The 14,979-nt window shown below is 34.3% G+C and overlaps 1 protein-coding gene across 1 annotated transcript; it reads left to right on the plus strand.

The window, feature by feature from the left end:
* The first annotated feature begins 7,202 nt into the window (after positions 1-7,202).
* On the plus strand, positions 7,203-9,774 carry LOC121979516. The gene is made up of 4 exons (XM_042531507.1): positions 7,203-8,212; positions 8,576-8,848; positions 8,937-9,042; positions 9,139-9,774. Exons 1-4 carry the CDS (start codon positions 7,203-7,205, stop codon positions 9,772-9,774), a joined length of 2,025 nt encoding a protein of 674 aa, XP_042387441.1.
* The last annotated feature ends 5,205 nt before the right edge of the window (positions 9,775-14,979 follow it).

Here is a 14,979-nt window from a genome sequence, read left to right on the forward strand (position 1 = left end):
GTGTAGAATTTAGGGTGCTAGAGAGTTAAGAGTAGTTCTGAGATTTGCTTGCTGCTTTGTAGTTCTGTTGTAGCATGCTTAAAAAGGATTTGCTTGCTCCTTTGTGTTCTGTTGTAGCATGCTTAAAGAGGATTCAGCAGTGTGGTTTAATAGCATGAACAGTTAGTTTAAGAATAGTTTTTTTTTAGCATGGTTGCAGATTTAGTTCTTTTCGGTACAATGCAAGTTCAGATTTCGGAATATGCTTTTATGGACTGGAATTTGCAGATTTCGGTTTAGTTTTCCTCTTGGCTTCGAAATATGTTGTAAAGAATTGAGATTTGTGGTAGGCTAAGGGAAATTCTGAGATTTGTCATCTCTTTTCATTTCTGCAGTAGTTAGTTGAAGGAATTCTGTGCCCTATAATAAAGAAACCTAGAGTTTGCTTATATGTGGAATATAGGTACCTTATTAAACTCTTTAGGGGTGTATGAACAGTTCTTTAGAGCTGATGTGCAGTGCAGGTTGTGCTCTGATAGGGGTAAGAACAGGTTCTATAGTATGCAATCAGAATCTCCTTTGTTTTGTTAGCAGTAATTAGGCATGAACAACTCGTAGTAGAAGTGTAGGGTTATTCTTTTGCTGAATTGATAAGCATGTACAGCTCCTCTTTAGTATGTAGTTCAGATTTTGTTAAGCATTAGTGCAGATTTTGGTTAAGCATTAGTGCAAATTTCTGTTAAGCTTTAGTGCAGATTTCTGTTAAGCTTTAGTACAGATTTTGTTAAGCATTAGTGCATATTTTGTTAAGCATTAGTGCAGATTTCTGTTAAGCATTAGTGCAGATTTCTGTTAAGTATTAGTGCAGATTTTTAATATGCTTTGCTGATTTTTAATATGCATTGCAGTGCAAATTTTTCATTAAGCATTTCAGTTCCAGATTTTGAGTTCCCTATCAATATTTTGAGTTTAAGAAAAGCATAAGAAAGATAAAGGAAAGAAATAAAAAAGGCCAAGGCCTTAAGTAGATTCCAAAGTTAAGACTTTAGAGATTTTGGCACACAAGGTGCTTGTTAAAATGCCAAGGCATTTAAAGAAGTAATTAAGATATTTTACTTTGAAAGGCTAGTACCCGACTTCCGAGGTTGTCGTTAAAGAAATGCAGGTGACCAATTTCGAGGTCTTGGCCCTGGTAAGACCGAGGTCTTTACCCTCGTAGGACTGGTGGCTCGCTACCTCAGTTTCTATTAGGGAGCGCGCAATGGTACTATGTCTGGGCCCAAGAAGAGATTGATTATTATTTTGAAGTATAAAAGTATAAGTTTTTGAACAAAAGAAATAAGCTTCACATAATTTTAAAATTCAGCAAATTTAATTTTCTTATATACTGACATGTTGTTTGGATTCGCTTACATGTTTAGTATTTCAGTATGTTATGTTTATTTTGTTGTTAGATGAGCATGAGTAGTATTTCTTTCTGAGCATTCAGTTTTAGATTTCTTTCAGTTACATGAATATTCGAGTTTTGTGAGTTAGATAGCGCTTACTAAGCAAATTTTACTTATAGTTGCATTTTCCTCTTACTGCAGATAAAGGAAAGGAAAAGCTAAAGCAAAGGAAGGCGACAAGGAGGTGCGGATGGATGTGTGATGTCTGGACTATAGAAGCCTTGGGATTTAGCATAAGAATTTATTAAGATTGTTTTGTATTCATATTATTGAATATTTTATGTTAGAACTTTTCCTTTTTATTATCAGAGTGACTTTATGTATTTAAAATTCTTCCTTTTAATTGCTATGTACAATAGTTCCATGATTTGAGTTGTAGTATTATTGCATGCATGTTCTAATTAATACATATATTTCAGCATGTTTAGATTAATGTATAGTTTTAGTTGTTTATACATGCTGGAGTAGAATGTAGAGATAAGTTATTCATGTTTCCGCTGTCATTAATTGCATGTTTAGAGAATTTTATGTATTGATATTCACATGTGTGCAATGTTAGTTAAGAAAAATTAGTAGTCCAGTAGCACTCCATCCTCACAGATTAGTAGTGAGGAGGGTGGGGTGTTACAATCTGCTTCAATATATGCAATCTTACATATATAAGAATGTCCATAAAAAAAGATATTTACTATTAAAAAAACTTATAGCCAAAAGACCAACAAATCCCATTAGGTATGGAACTAAAGTGGTTGTTTGATGTGTCTGACTTGATAAAAAAAATCCCTAATGGTAGGTAGTTGGAGAGTAATAAATTGATGAATCATTTTAATCTAATTGAATCTTCCTAGATTTTTAAAATCATCTACAATATCTATAAGACCTAATGAAACCTTGTATGCACTAGAAGAAAATAACACATAAATAAATATATACAAAATGTATAATTTGCAAAATACTAAAACATCATGATTTACTTCAACTCTGTAAGAATAGAGTTTAAGCAACTCCTCAATTCTTGATCTAGTAGATTTTCTTTTATTTGACAAGTGAGCAAGAAAGAGATCACTTGATGCATTAGTTGAGTTCATAGGAACAGAAACACCTCTATCTGAAATACCTAGCAATAGAGATACATCTCTTCTAGTGAAATTAACTGGGGCATCTACAAATTTACATGATTAGCTTTCTATTATGTGCTTTTAACTTTCAAAACTAGAAAATATACTTGAAAATATAATGATTTGAGATGTTGAATCCCAACTTTGAAATATATTTACTAGTAGACCAAAAATTTGATGAATATCTTGTATGTCTAAAAATATAACAAAAGGGGACTATTTAATGATTGCTTTGTGTCGATCATGTAAATGAGCTGACCCACGATCATGTCCTTTCATTGTTGAATGACCAAGAAAATCATTAAAGTGGCCTAAAATACTGATCCATTGGAGTTTATGGCCAATATCAACTGATAATTGAAATGATTCAAAATTTATATTATTAATATAAGTAAATAAATGTACATATGTATAAATAATTGTTCTAAGATTTTGACATTGATATAATAATATGGGGTGGTGCTAGTTTTCATATTGCAGTACCACATTGATGTTATTTTTCAGACATTTACTATAATATGTTGGTGTGACTTTTGTGTTTTTTATAATTGGGTGGCGCTGTTTTTGAGAAACCATCATCACATTAGTGGTGATTTTTTAAAACCAGCACCAATGTGTCCTTTTTTATAAAACCAACACCAATGTAGTAATCAATGAGTTTTTAAAAACCAGAACCAACATTGGTGCTAGTCTTTACAAACCGGCACCAATGTGTAGTCAATAACTTTTGAAAACCAAAACCAACGTTTGTGCTAATTTACAAAAACTAGCACATACATGTAGTCAAAGGGTTTTTGAAAACCAGAACCAACATTGGACTTAGGGTTTTGAATACCAGCATTAATGTTGAAATTTTTGAAAACCAACATCATCATGTTCTTTGAAATCAAGCTTCAAATTCTTCTCGCAATGATTTATAAACAGTTGATTCTCATAAACTAGATGGGTAAAAGACAGTAACTCAACATATCTTCGTAACATCTTTTTGTACCATTCCGAAACACGAGTAGAAAAATGAGAGGAGGGAGATGATCAGCTATATAGTTGTTAGCAAAAACCCTAACTCACTTGGCGTGAGCTCAGAGTTAGAGAAGATGACCTTTATCTAGGGTTCGGCGCGGAGGAAGAGAGTAGTGGATGAGCAACGAAAAGGGTTAGGGCTTTCAATTTAGGGAAGAGAGGGAAGCGAAAGAAGAAAATGAGAACAAATAAATCCGTGTGAAGGAAAAGAGAGATTGAAAAACTTGAAGTTGATGCCACATCACCACACCACGACGGTTATAGTCCACGATCGCCTATATAAAAATGTGTACGATATTAAAATTATATATATATATCCGAATGTCTGGATGCCCCGTCCTAATGCTTAGATTCACTTTCACTATGTGAAAATCTGTATTAGACTTCGCCACTGTTTACTTCGGCAATCAATAATTATGAAGTAATATATTACAATTAACTTCAGTACAAAATGTAATATAGTAAATACTATTTTAAACTTCATAGATTAAAAAATACGGACTTTTACTGTTAATTTTATATAATATTTTACTTCGGGATTTATATTTGATGAAGTAATAGGTCACAAAATTAAACTATATGTCTAAATGTTGAAGTAATAAGTTATTATTGGTTAAAAATATTTTCCTACCTGAACCGGTTTACTTTTTCCTAGCTGAACCCTAATTACTTTACGTTTTTACCTGCAGTGTGCGTCCTCTTTCTTCTGCTATCTCCTTCGCGTTTTTTCTCCCTGCGCCCTCTTCCTGTTTTTTCGCCCGACGCAGATATTCAATAGCACCACAAACTTCGACTCCCCCGGCGACCTTCTACTTCACCCAGCCAGCGGTCGGACGCATAAAGATCCCTTCCTCTCTACAGAGCTAGGTTTGTTCCCTCTTCGACCTCTTCTTTCCTTTCCTCTCTGCCTCGCCATTAGGTTTCTTTTCCTTTTTTCTCTGTTCCTTTGTCTCTAACCGATCCTAACTATTGTTTTTTTTCGTGCACCCTCTAGGTCTTCTTCGTGTTTTTTTGTCGTGCGCCCTCTACTTGTTTTTCTGCCCGACGCAAACAATCGACTTCACCCGGCGACCTTTGACTCCCCCAGCGACAAATCTACTTTACCTGGTGGCCCTTCAGTTTTTCTATAGCTCTAGGTTTGTTTTCCGACCCCTTCTTTCTTTTCCTCTCTGCCTTGCTGTTGGATTTCTTTTCCTTTCATCTCTGTTGCGTTGTTTCTAACCAATTGTCTCTAACCGATCCTAAGAGGCAAGTGTTATTCTCTAGTTTATTGGTATTATTGTTTTTAGACATGAATCATGAACTAAAACATGATGGAGCAAGACAAAAATTATACATATGAACTAAGGCATCTTGCTTGGGGGTCTGTAATGATTTCTTGATAACAGATTCTGTTATTTCATGGAAAACAACCCTTGCGATAATGATATCTTCATTCAAGGCATACTGTTGTTGTAACATCTCATTTGACAGAATCCTCATGATATGGTCAAAAACAGAACCATATATTTCACAAATTAGCAGCCTAATATGAATTATCTTCTTTCAATTGAATAGACAATCTTATGCTTTCATTTGACACCCTATTTTCAACATTCACTATTTACCAATTGTAGTTAACAAATCTTCAGAGATTATGTGTTAATTGAGACGATGTATAATTGGAGCTTTCTACCAAAGCAACATGGGTTTCTATCGTTTGTTTTCTATAGCTCTTGAATGCAATGTCTCTAGAACTGCTAGTAATGAGTATGCTACTACATTGCTTTAAAATGATTAGCTTGCAATGCTACAAACTTCCAATAAAAGACTACACCGTATATTTTTATAATTTCACACAGATTACTGAGATTTGTAGACATGCATAGATAAAGATACAAGATCAACTTGTACGCTTAGATTCCATAATTCAACATCCAGTGTATGCATGCTATCTTGAAATGCTTGATGCACTAGCAATTAGTAAATTAATAGATGTAATTATATATATCTGCAAGTTTGTCATATTGGTAGTGTCTACCAAGTAACATTTATAATTGGTAAGCAGGTAATATGGATCCTTATGCCATCCTTATTTGTCGTAGTCATGTCAGCTTTAAATAACCAATGCAGTTGTAGATACAAAATACTTTCATTAATTTCGAAAACATCAAAGTCAGCTTCAATTGAGGAAATGCTATATATCTACACTAAAAAGGAAAACAAATTAAAGTAGAATGCAGGAAAAAAAAAGAAGAAATCTTACCCATTTAGTGCTACTTTATTTGTTGCTTTATTTGCAGATTTCTGATAAGTAGAATTGGTTTCATGAGATCCACCCACTGTACTAAGCACTCTTCCAGTGGCATTCAAACCATTCACAGACATTATTGTAGACTGTTAGTCTTCTTTTTACTACTGTCCTATATTTTAGCCTTAGGAGCCTTAGAATCCTTGATGGGAGTTTTGGTCACTGCTTGTTTAGTCTTTTTCTTGATAACTTTAGAATCCTTGCTGGGAGTTTGGTGCTTGTTTGTTTAGTCTTTTTTTTTTACATCTTTAGAATCCTTGACAGGAGTTTTGGTGTTTGTTTGTTTAATCTTTTTCTTGACAACTTTAACAGACTTCTTTTGGATGTTTTACTTGTGATTTTGGTGGTAATAACAGGTGCCTTTTTAGATGACTTGGATATTGTAGCATGTGTTATTATCTTCTTTCCTTACATTATTTCATTGCTCATGTATTAACAGACCTATTTGTTTGTAGATTTTACTTGATTGAAATGGATAAATCTTGGATATACTTGGATAGAAGGTCCAAACAGTATGAGGAGGGTGTGAAACAGTTCATTAGCGATTGTTTACAGAATCCCAATATTGACCCCAATAATATTCATTGTCCTTGTTGCAAATGTATCAATCTTAAAAAAGGACCGGTTAAGTTCATTTCAGAGCATCTTTATTTCCATGGTTTTAGTCAAAATTATGTCAATTGGATTTGACATGGTGAGCCTGCCAAAGATGATAAAGTAAAATGGAGTGTCAACCAAGAGCCAGTTAATACTTATTATGACAACTTTGAAATCGCTCATATGTGTGAGGCAGCATATGATAATTATACAGAAAACCCTGAAGAATTTATGAAATTTTTGGAGGAATCAGAGAAGCCATTGTACAAGGGATGTCAACGTTATACAAAATTGAGTGTACTTGTGAAACTGTACAATACCAAAGCAAGGCACGGAATGAGTGATGCTCTATTTTCAGATTTACTATTAGATTTTGGAGATATGTTGCCAAATAATCACAATCTACCATCCTCCATGTATGATGTAAAAAAGACGTTGAGTTGCTTGGCGTTGACTCATGAAAAGATTCATGCTTGTTCCAATGATTGCATTCTTTATAGGAAGCAATATAAAAACTGCACAAGCTGCCCTAAATGTGGCTTGTCACGGTGGAAGCTAACCAAAAACAAGGTTGAGAAGAAAGGTGTTCCCGCTAAGGTGGTTTGGTATTTCCCTCCCATACCAAGATTTAAGTGCATGTTTAAATCTTTAGAGACCTCAAGAAATTTAACATGGCATGCAGATTCTACAAGAGTTGTTGGTTAATTACGTCATCCAGTTGATTCACCATCGTGGAAGTTAGTGGATCATATGTGGCCCGACTTTGAAAGTGAGCCAAGAAATCTTCGTCTAGCGCTTGCAACTGATGGCATTAATCCTCATAACAACCTTAGTAGTCGGTATAGCTGTTGGCCAATCATGTTGGTCAATTATAATTTACCTCCAAATATGTGCATGAAGAGGAAATACATCATGTTAACTATGCTCATTTCAGGGCCTAAACAACCTGGAAACGATATTGATGTCTATCTGGAGGTGTTAGTTGAAGATTTGCAACGATTGTGGGAAGGAGTTGATGGAATCTATGATGCTTATCGCAAGCAGTTCTTCACTCTTAAAGCAGTCTTATTATGGACCATCAATGATTTTCCTGCCTACGGTAACCTTAGTGGATGTACTACACATGGTTATTATGCATGTCCAGTATGTGGAGAAGATACTTATGCAAGGCACTTGGAAAATGGGAAGAAAATGTCTTTTGCGGGCCATAGACGATTCCTATCACGGTTTCATCCCTATCGTAGGCAAATGAAGGAGTTTAATGGCATGGAGGAACTTGGAGAAGCAGCTAGACCATTATCTGGGATTAAGTTGTTTGACAAACTTTCTGACATAAGGTGTGAATTTGGAAAGAAGATAAGTGTAAGAGGGAAAAAAAAGAATGCAAAGGCTAATAAGTTGGAAGTCACTATAGAAGAAAAAGATTTAAAAGCAACAAATTTCAGAAAATGTTGGAAGAAGAAGTCAATCTTTTTTAATATTCCTTACTGGAAACACTTGCATGTAAGACATTGTCTTGATGTTATGCACATCGAGAAAAATGTATTTGAATCCCTCATTAATACTTTGATGAATGTTAAAGGAAAAACCAAGGATAATGTGGCAGCTAGGTTGGACATGGTTGAGATGGGAATTAGGCCTGAATTAACACCTATAGTTGGGGAGAAGAGAACATATCTTCCTTTTGCTGCGTGCTCATTCACAAAAAGAAAAAAAGTTACAAGTGTGCAAGTCATTAAAGGATATAAAAGTTCCAGAAGGTTTCTCTTCAAACATGAATAATATTGTGTGCATGGATCAGTTGAAGTTGACTTACTTGAAATCCCATGATTGCCATGTTTTAATGCAGCATTTCTTGCCAATAGTCATACGTGATGCGCTGCCAAAACATGTTAGATATGCCATCATAAGATTATGTTTTTTCTTTAAAGATATTTGTTGCAAAGTTATAGATGTAGCCAAGTTAGATAAGCTGCAATCTGACTTGGTTGTTACACTATGCTTATTGGAGCAATATTTCCCCCATCTTTCTTCGATATCATGCTTCACTTAACTATCCATCTTGTTCGAGAAGTCCGATTATGTGGACCAGTTTACTTTAGATGGATGTATCCATTTGAAAGATGCATGAAGGTGTTTAAGAGTTATATAGGCAGTCGAAAACATCCTGAAGGTTGCATTGTTCAGAGATATTTAGCAGAAGAAGCAATTGAGTTTTGTTCAGAATACCTCAATGACGTTGATCCTATTGGAGTTCCTCAATCAATTCGAGATCCGAAAGCAAATGGTTCTGGCTTGCAAGCATGCAATACACCAATTATAGTGCAACAAGTTGATCTGCAACAAGCACATTTGACTGTGCTAGAAAATATGGAAGAAGTATCTCCCTATATAATGTAAGTGTGTTGTATTATTTATAATTCTGCATACATAATAGAGATTATCTAATGTCTCACTTAAATTTACATATTAATACTTCTACAGTGAACATAAAATTTTTTTGAAATCAATGTTTCCCAAAAAAGAGAAAGATGAAAGGTGGATACAGGATGCTCACAACAAGAGGTTTATTGATTGGTTTCGTGCAAAGGTGGGTATTAGATTCATCAAATTTTTAATATCATTTGTGCTGAACAACTTATATCTACTATTTTTAATCACCATATTCAAATTTAATACATGTTAGGTGGCTGCTGAAATTGACAGTTGCAATGGTGGAACAACATCATCATTAACATGGTTGGCCCATGGACCGCGTGCACAAATCATTAAGTATAATAGTTATGTGATAAATGGCAATTTATACCAAACAAAGGCGCGAGATGATGACAGAGTTTGCCAAAACAGTGGGGTTTCTTTAGTTGCCAACACCATGCTTGTATGTAGTGCTAAAGATAAGAATCCCTTGCTAGCTGATGTGTCTTTCTATGGAGTAATTGAAGAAATATGGGAATTAGACTATCATCAATTTCACGTTCCTCTTTTCAAATGCGCGTGGGTTGCAAATGACAAAGGAATAATCAACAATGATGAATGTGGCTTCACCTTAGTCAACTTGAACAAACGAGGACACAAGAATGATGAATTTTTGCTTGCAAGTCAAGTCAACCAAGTCTTTTATATTGATGACCCATTAACAAAGGGGTGGTCAATTGTGCTCCCAGTTCCAAATAGATGTTATGAGGGAGATGCTGATGATGATGGGAGCAGTATTCCTGATTCTAGACCAATTGATGATGTTGATACTCATTGCATTCCTTCTCATGAAAGATATTTTAGATTAGAAATTGAGGGTGTTTGGGTCACAAAAAAGAAAAAATGATGTTTTGAATTTTTGGGTCATGAAAGGAATTTTTATGCACTTTAAAAAATTATGTTATGCAATTGTATGTTATGTTTATACTTGTGTTGCGATTTATTTATATTTGTGTTATTATGATTATATATTTCATGTTTATGTTATTGTTATTGTACCAATTTTAATAGTGGTTTCATTGATGTTCTTATGCAGACAATACTCGATGGGTCGTAAAAAACATGTAGTAGCAGCTGAGGAGATACATGGAGTAGTCGATGTTGAGCTACATGGTGTAGCCGATGCAGAGCTACATGAAGTTACTGATAGAGAAGAACGTTCTGTCGATGTGCAGAAGAATAAACGAGGTCCTACATCAATGTGTAAACTCACTGCAGCTGCAAGATGGGGAAAAAAGCGAAGATTGATTATGATGACATGGGACGACCATTATACAATGCAAATGGAAAGGCATTACAATCGTACATTGGCTCTGTTGCTAGAACCATGGTGCCCATCAACATAAAGTCTTGGCCTACTGTTCCAGAAAATATAAAACAAAAATTGTGGGAAGAGATTTCGGTAAGATTAATAAATACATACAATCCCAAATCAAGTTAACCTTACAACTCTCTGCTGCCATTGTTTTATTTAATCAATTCTTGTCATATTAGGTGTATAATTAATAGTACTAACTAATTTTTTGTGTTGCAGAATGTGTTTGAATTAGCACCACAAAGTGAGACTGCTGTGATGAATTCAGCATCTCAAAAGTGGCGGGATTTCAAAAACAAACTCACTAGCAGATTTGTTTGGCCAAATAAAGACAATCCTGAAAAATTGAGTTCTCCACCGAGTCAATATCAGATCCCAAAAGCAGTTTGGAAAGCATTTGTAGATGAGAGACTTCATCCATCATGGGAGGTATGCACTCATATGGTGTTAGCTGGAAATGTTGCTTATATAACTTGTTGCTTATATAGCTGGAAATTAGACTTCTTAATGATCACATATATGATTCAAAAACAAAATTCAAACTATGGCCAGTGCAAAATTAGTACTGCCATTAAATAGGGATCTAATTTAGTAGATCAAGACATTGTTATTAGTACTACCAACGTGGTATGTTTATTGTTGAAAAACTATTGGTTTGCATGATTCAAGACACTGGTGTAAATGTGAGAAAAATCATGTTACAAGCATCAGTGAACATATCAAGGCATGTAGACCATAGCATGTACACATGAAATGCTAGTCCAAAATAATTCAATTTAAATTTATCACATGAAATGTACACCATATCATGTACACAAATTGAAGAAAAAGCCAGCTTCGACCTACTGGAAGCTGCAATCAGCTTCGGCCTGCTGGAAGCTGTAATCAGCTTCGGCCTGCTGGAAGCTGCAATTCAATTGTTTGTTATGAATGCAATTGTTTGGTAATTCATACTGTGCCAATTAACCATTGCTATAAAAATATTCCAGCCCAGTTCCAAGTAAGCTGCTGCCCTGTTGCAGTAAGGTTGTGGCATTTGTATCACTGCAGATCTGCAATATGACTATCTAGAGCATTTTAAATACGTAGAATACATATCACTGCAGATCTGCAATATGAATGTTAAATTTATCACATGAAATGTACACCATAGCATGGATTTTTTCACAGTTCTGTTGGATGTGGATTTAACAAGTATAGTTGTGGATTTTTTCACACCTGCAAACCAAAATACAATTCTTTGTTTCCATATTATCTGCTATATATATAATGCATATAGGTGCTTATGAATGTATCTTTTATGTAGCTTATCCATGAAAAGCAAAAGGAACGAACGATGCATTATAAATATCATCACAGATTGTCTCGCAAAGGTTATATCGGCTTAGAGGCTGAATTGGTAAGCTACCATGCATTATACTTGGCATTTTTCAAGAAAGTCTTTAATATTATGTAACTGATCATTTTTGGGATTGTAGCGGGAGAAAAAATTAATTGCTGAAAATGAGGAAGTTGATAGATCGTTGCTTTGGCGTAAAGCTCGCGAGGACAAATCTGGCAACATTACAAATATGGAGATAGCAAAAGTCGCTGAAAAAATTGTAAATATTTATCTCTATCTAATTTTTATATCGTCTAGCTAAATAATATTGGAATTTTTGGATTAATTTGTTGCATCCCTAATTGTAGGATGACTTATTGGAAAAGAAGGTCAAAGGAGAGTTCAAGTCTTCTGGGATGAACGATGTGCTAACCACTGCCTTAGGAAATCGGGAACACTATGGACGAGTTAGAGGTGTGGGAGGATGTGTAAAACCCCAACTCTACTTTAAAACTGCATGAAAGAATAGGGAATCAGTCCCAAAGGATTCAATCGATGACTTCAAAGAACAATCGGAAGAGAATAAGAGCTTGAAGGCTGAAGTAGAGAAATTGAAGGCTCAACTTGCTCAGGTCACTAATAATCAAACTTGTGAGGTTGTGATATCGAATAAGTCCTCAAACATTAATGACCCAAAATGGAGAGATGATGTGGAGGTTTATGAATGTGACACTTCAAACTTGGAGGTTCTATATTTCTAAATTTTATGTCAAATTAATTTTTGTTTTCAAATTCACATATTTATATACAATTTCTTATTGTTCTTACAGGGAAAGAAATGTAACTTGGCTGTGAAACAACGTGAAAATGTGGTGGCGTATGGCACAATACTATCAGAAGGAGGTCCAAATATATTGATTCATCATGTTCCACTTGGAGAAGGGAATTTCAAGGTATCTATTGATGTTGTCTTAGATGAAGAAGCAGAGCTTCCAATCCCAATTCGGTCTGGACCAACAATCGTCAATGATGCTATTGGAACAATTGTTGCTTGGCCTAAAGAGTTGGTAATTTTACCAACGAAGAAGGTACTTTCAATTTTCTGGAAAAGTTGGTATTTGAAAAAACCTTAATCATTTGTATACTCATATGAATATTTTAACATATTGTAGAAGAATGTGCAACATCAATCATTTGCTCCTTCGGATGTTCGTGGTGATCAGGACAAGTACAAGGAAATTGAAAAAACTTTGCCGATGGCATGCAAGTATATCTACTCGTATGTTATCAGATTGATGCCTAAAGATGAGAGCATACACATAGAATTTGATGAAGCTATGTTTGGACGTCCCAAAAGTGTATGGTTGCTAAAAGAAGATATCTTACGCTTTATGGAGATAAAAGAGATAGGTGCCAGACACATTTTGGTTTACATGAGGTATGTTATGTGTTAAATACAATATTTATTCACATGCTTTGCTTTGTTCTCAATATTTGTTCACATGCTTTTGCTTTGGTTTACATGGGGTATATTTATATTTTCCATTACCTTGAAATTATTACCTTGCAGTTACCTTTACAAATACATAAAGAAAGAAAATAGAGCTGAGTATGTGTCATTTGTGGATCCCGATCACATACCTACATGCGGTGTGGGTGAAGAAGGTAGTAAATTATCACAACATATTGCTGCTCAGTTGGGAGCATCGAACAGAGATAGCATATGCTTCATCCCATATAACACTGGGTAAAATTTTAATTATGTATTATTTCCTACTACATGCTAGTCAATGTTATATTTTTTTGTGCAGGTACCATTGGATCTTGACTATAATTAATGAAGATAAGAATATGATATATTTATTGGACTCTTTGAGTAATAGAAACCGAGATCATGCTTGGCAAACTATTGTAACCAAGTAAGTAGTAACTTATGCTGATTTTGAATGCATCAATTCATTATAGGTTGAAAAACTAATTTTCTATTTTTACAATGTAGTGGGGTCAAGATATACAATGCATCAAGGGGTATTTCAAAAGGACCAGGTTTTAAACAATTGACAGTATGTATTGTGACTATGTATTTAGACATCAATTAATAATTCTTATTATTTGGATGGTAACTTCTTGCATGACATTTTCAATTTCATTAGGGTAATCTTAAACAAAATGGTGGTGTTGAATGCGGATATTGTGTGATGCGGTATATGAAAGAGATAGTCTTAGATGAATATCCACAATTGGAGAGAAAGGTGAATTTCTTCTTAATGAAATATTTTCTTTATAAAATATTAAGTTATTTTTCATTGATCCTCAAATTTTTGTTAATGATTCAGTTTGCAGCATCAAAAAACAAACAGTATTACAATCAATCTCAGTATGATGAAGTCAGAAGTGAATGGAGCGAATTCGTCTATTTCTCTGTGGGTGCCTAAGTGTAGGCTATGATATAAATTTTAGATTGTATTTAGAGATTTATGGATACAAAAGTTTGTGTGTTATGCTTAAACATTTCTTTTATGAATACACTTTTGAATTGTATTTGACAGATATTTGTGATATATTTATTCAATTTTGGTGATGAAAATTATTGTGTTATAGCAAAATATTATTATATACACTTTTGTCAATTAAATTTGTATTGTAGTAAAATATAGTCAACTACTTTGGTACTATAAATAAAATTGATGAAGTAATACAATACCTAAGACTTCGGTATATTTAAATATTGTCGTAGTTAAAGAAACTATTTACTTTGTCACTGATTAAAATTGTTGAAGTCGTTCGTATGTATTACTGCGTTAACGTAAATTGCTGAAGTGTAGTAAAATATGCTTTCCTACTTCGATACTACGATGAAGTATTACAATAACAATTACTTCGATCAAGCTAAAATATGCAGCAGTAATATTAACTATTTACTACACCATAATATAAACAATTGTGAAGTCGTAATTTCTTTACACTTCGTCAGACAATGTTACCTCTGCAGTAATATATCATCAACTACTTCGGTATTTTTACTAGTCTTATGAAGTAATAGAGGTTTTTTACTTCGAAACCGGTCCGATTTTGAACCGGTTTTGGACCGGTGATAGATTTCGGTAATCGTGTGCCGAAGTAAAAAAATAACCCTTTTACTTCACGTGCGTCTACTTCGATAAATATCTACCTATTACTTCAAATAATATCCGAAGTCTATTATCGATTTTCACATAATATTTTAAGAACCCAAATATTCGGAACAAGTATCTGAATGTCCAGAGATGTAAGGATATAAGGATAGTCTAAAAGTACGTAGGAGGTGGGCATATAGGGTAAACGCAGCCCTAAAACATCATAGAAAGCGACAAGATTGATGTAATTTTCATCAGCAAAGCATGGTTAATTTCCTAGGACAAAAAGGCAAACAAGAA

Source organism: Zingiber officinale, chromosome 5A (genome assembly GCF_018446385.1).
Source record: "Zingiber officinale cultivar Zhangliang chromosome 5A, Zo_v1.1, whole genome shotgun sequence".
Lineage (NCBI taxonomy): Eukaryota > Viridiplantae > Streptophyta > Magnoliopsida > Zingiberales > Zingiberaceae > Zingiber > Zingiber officinale.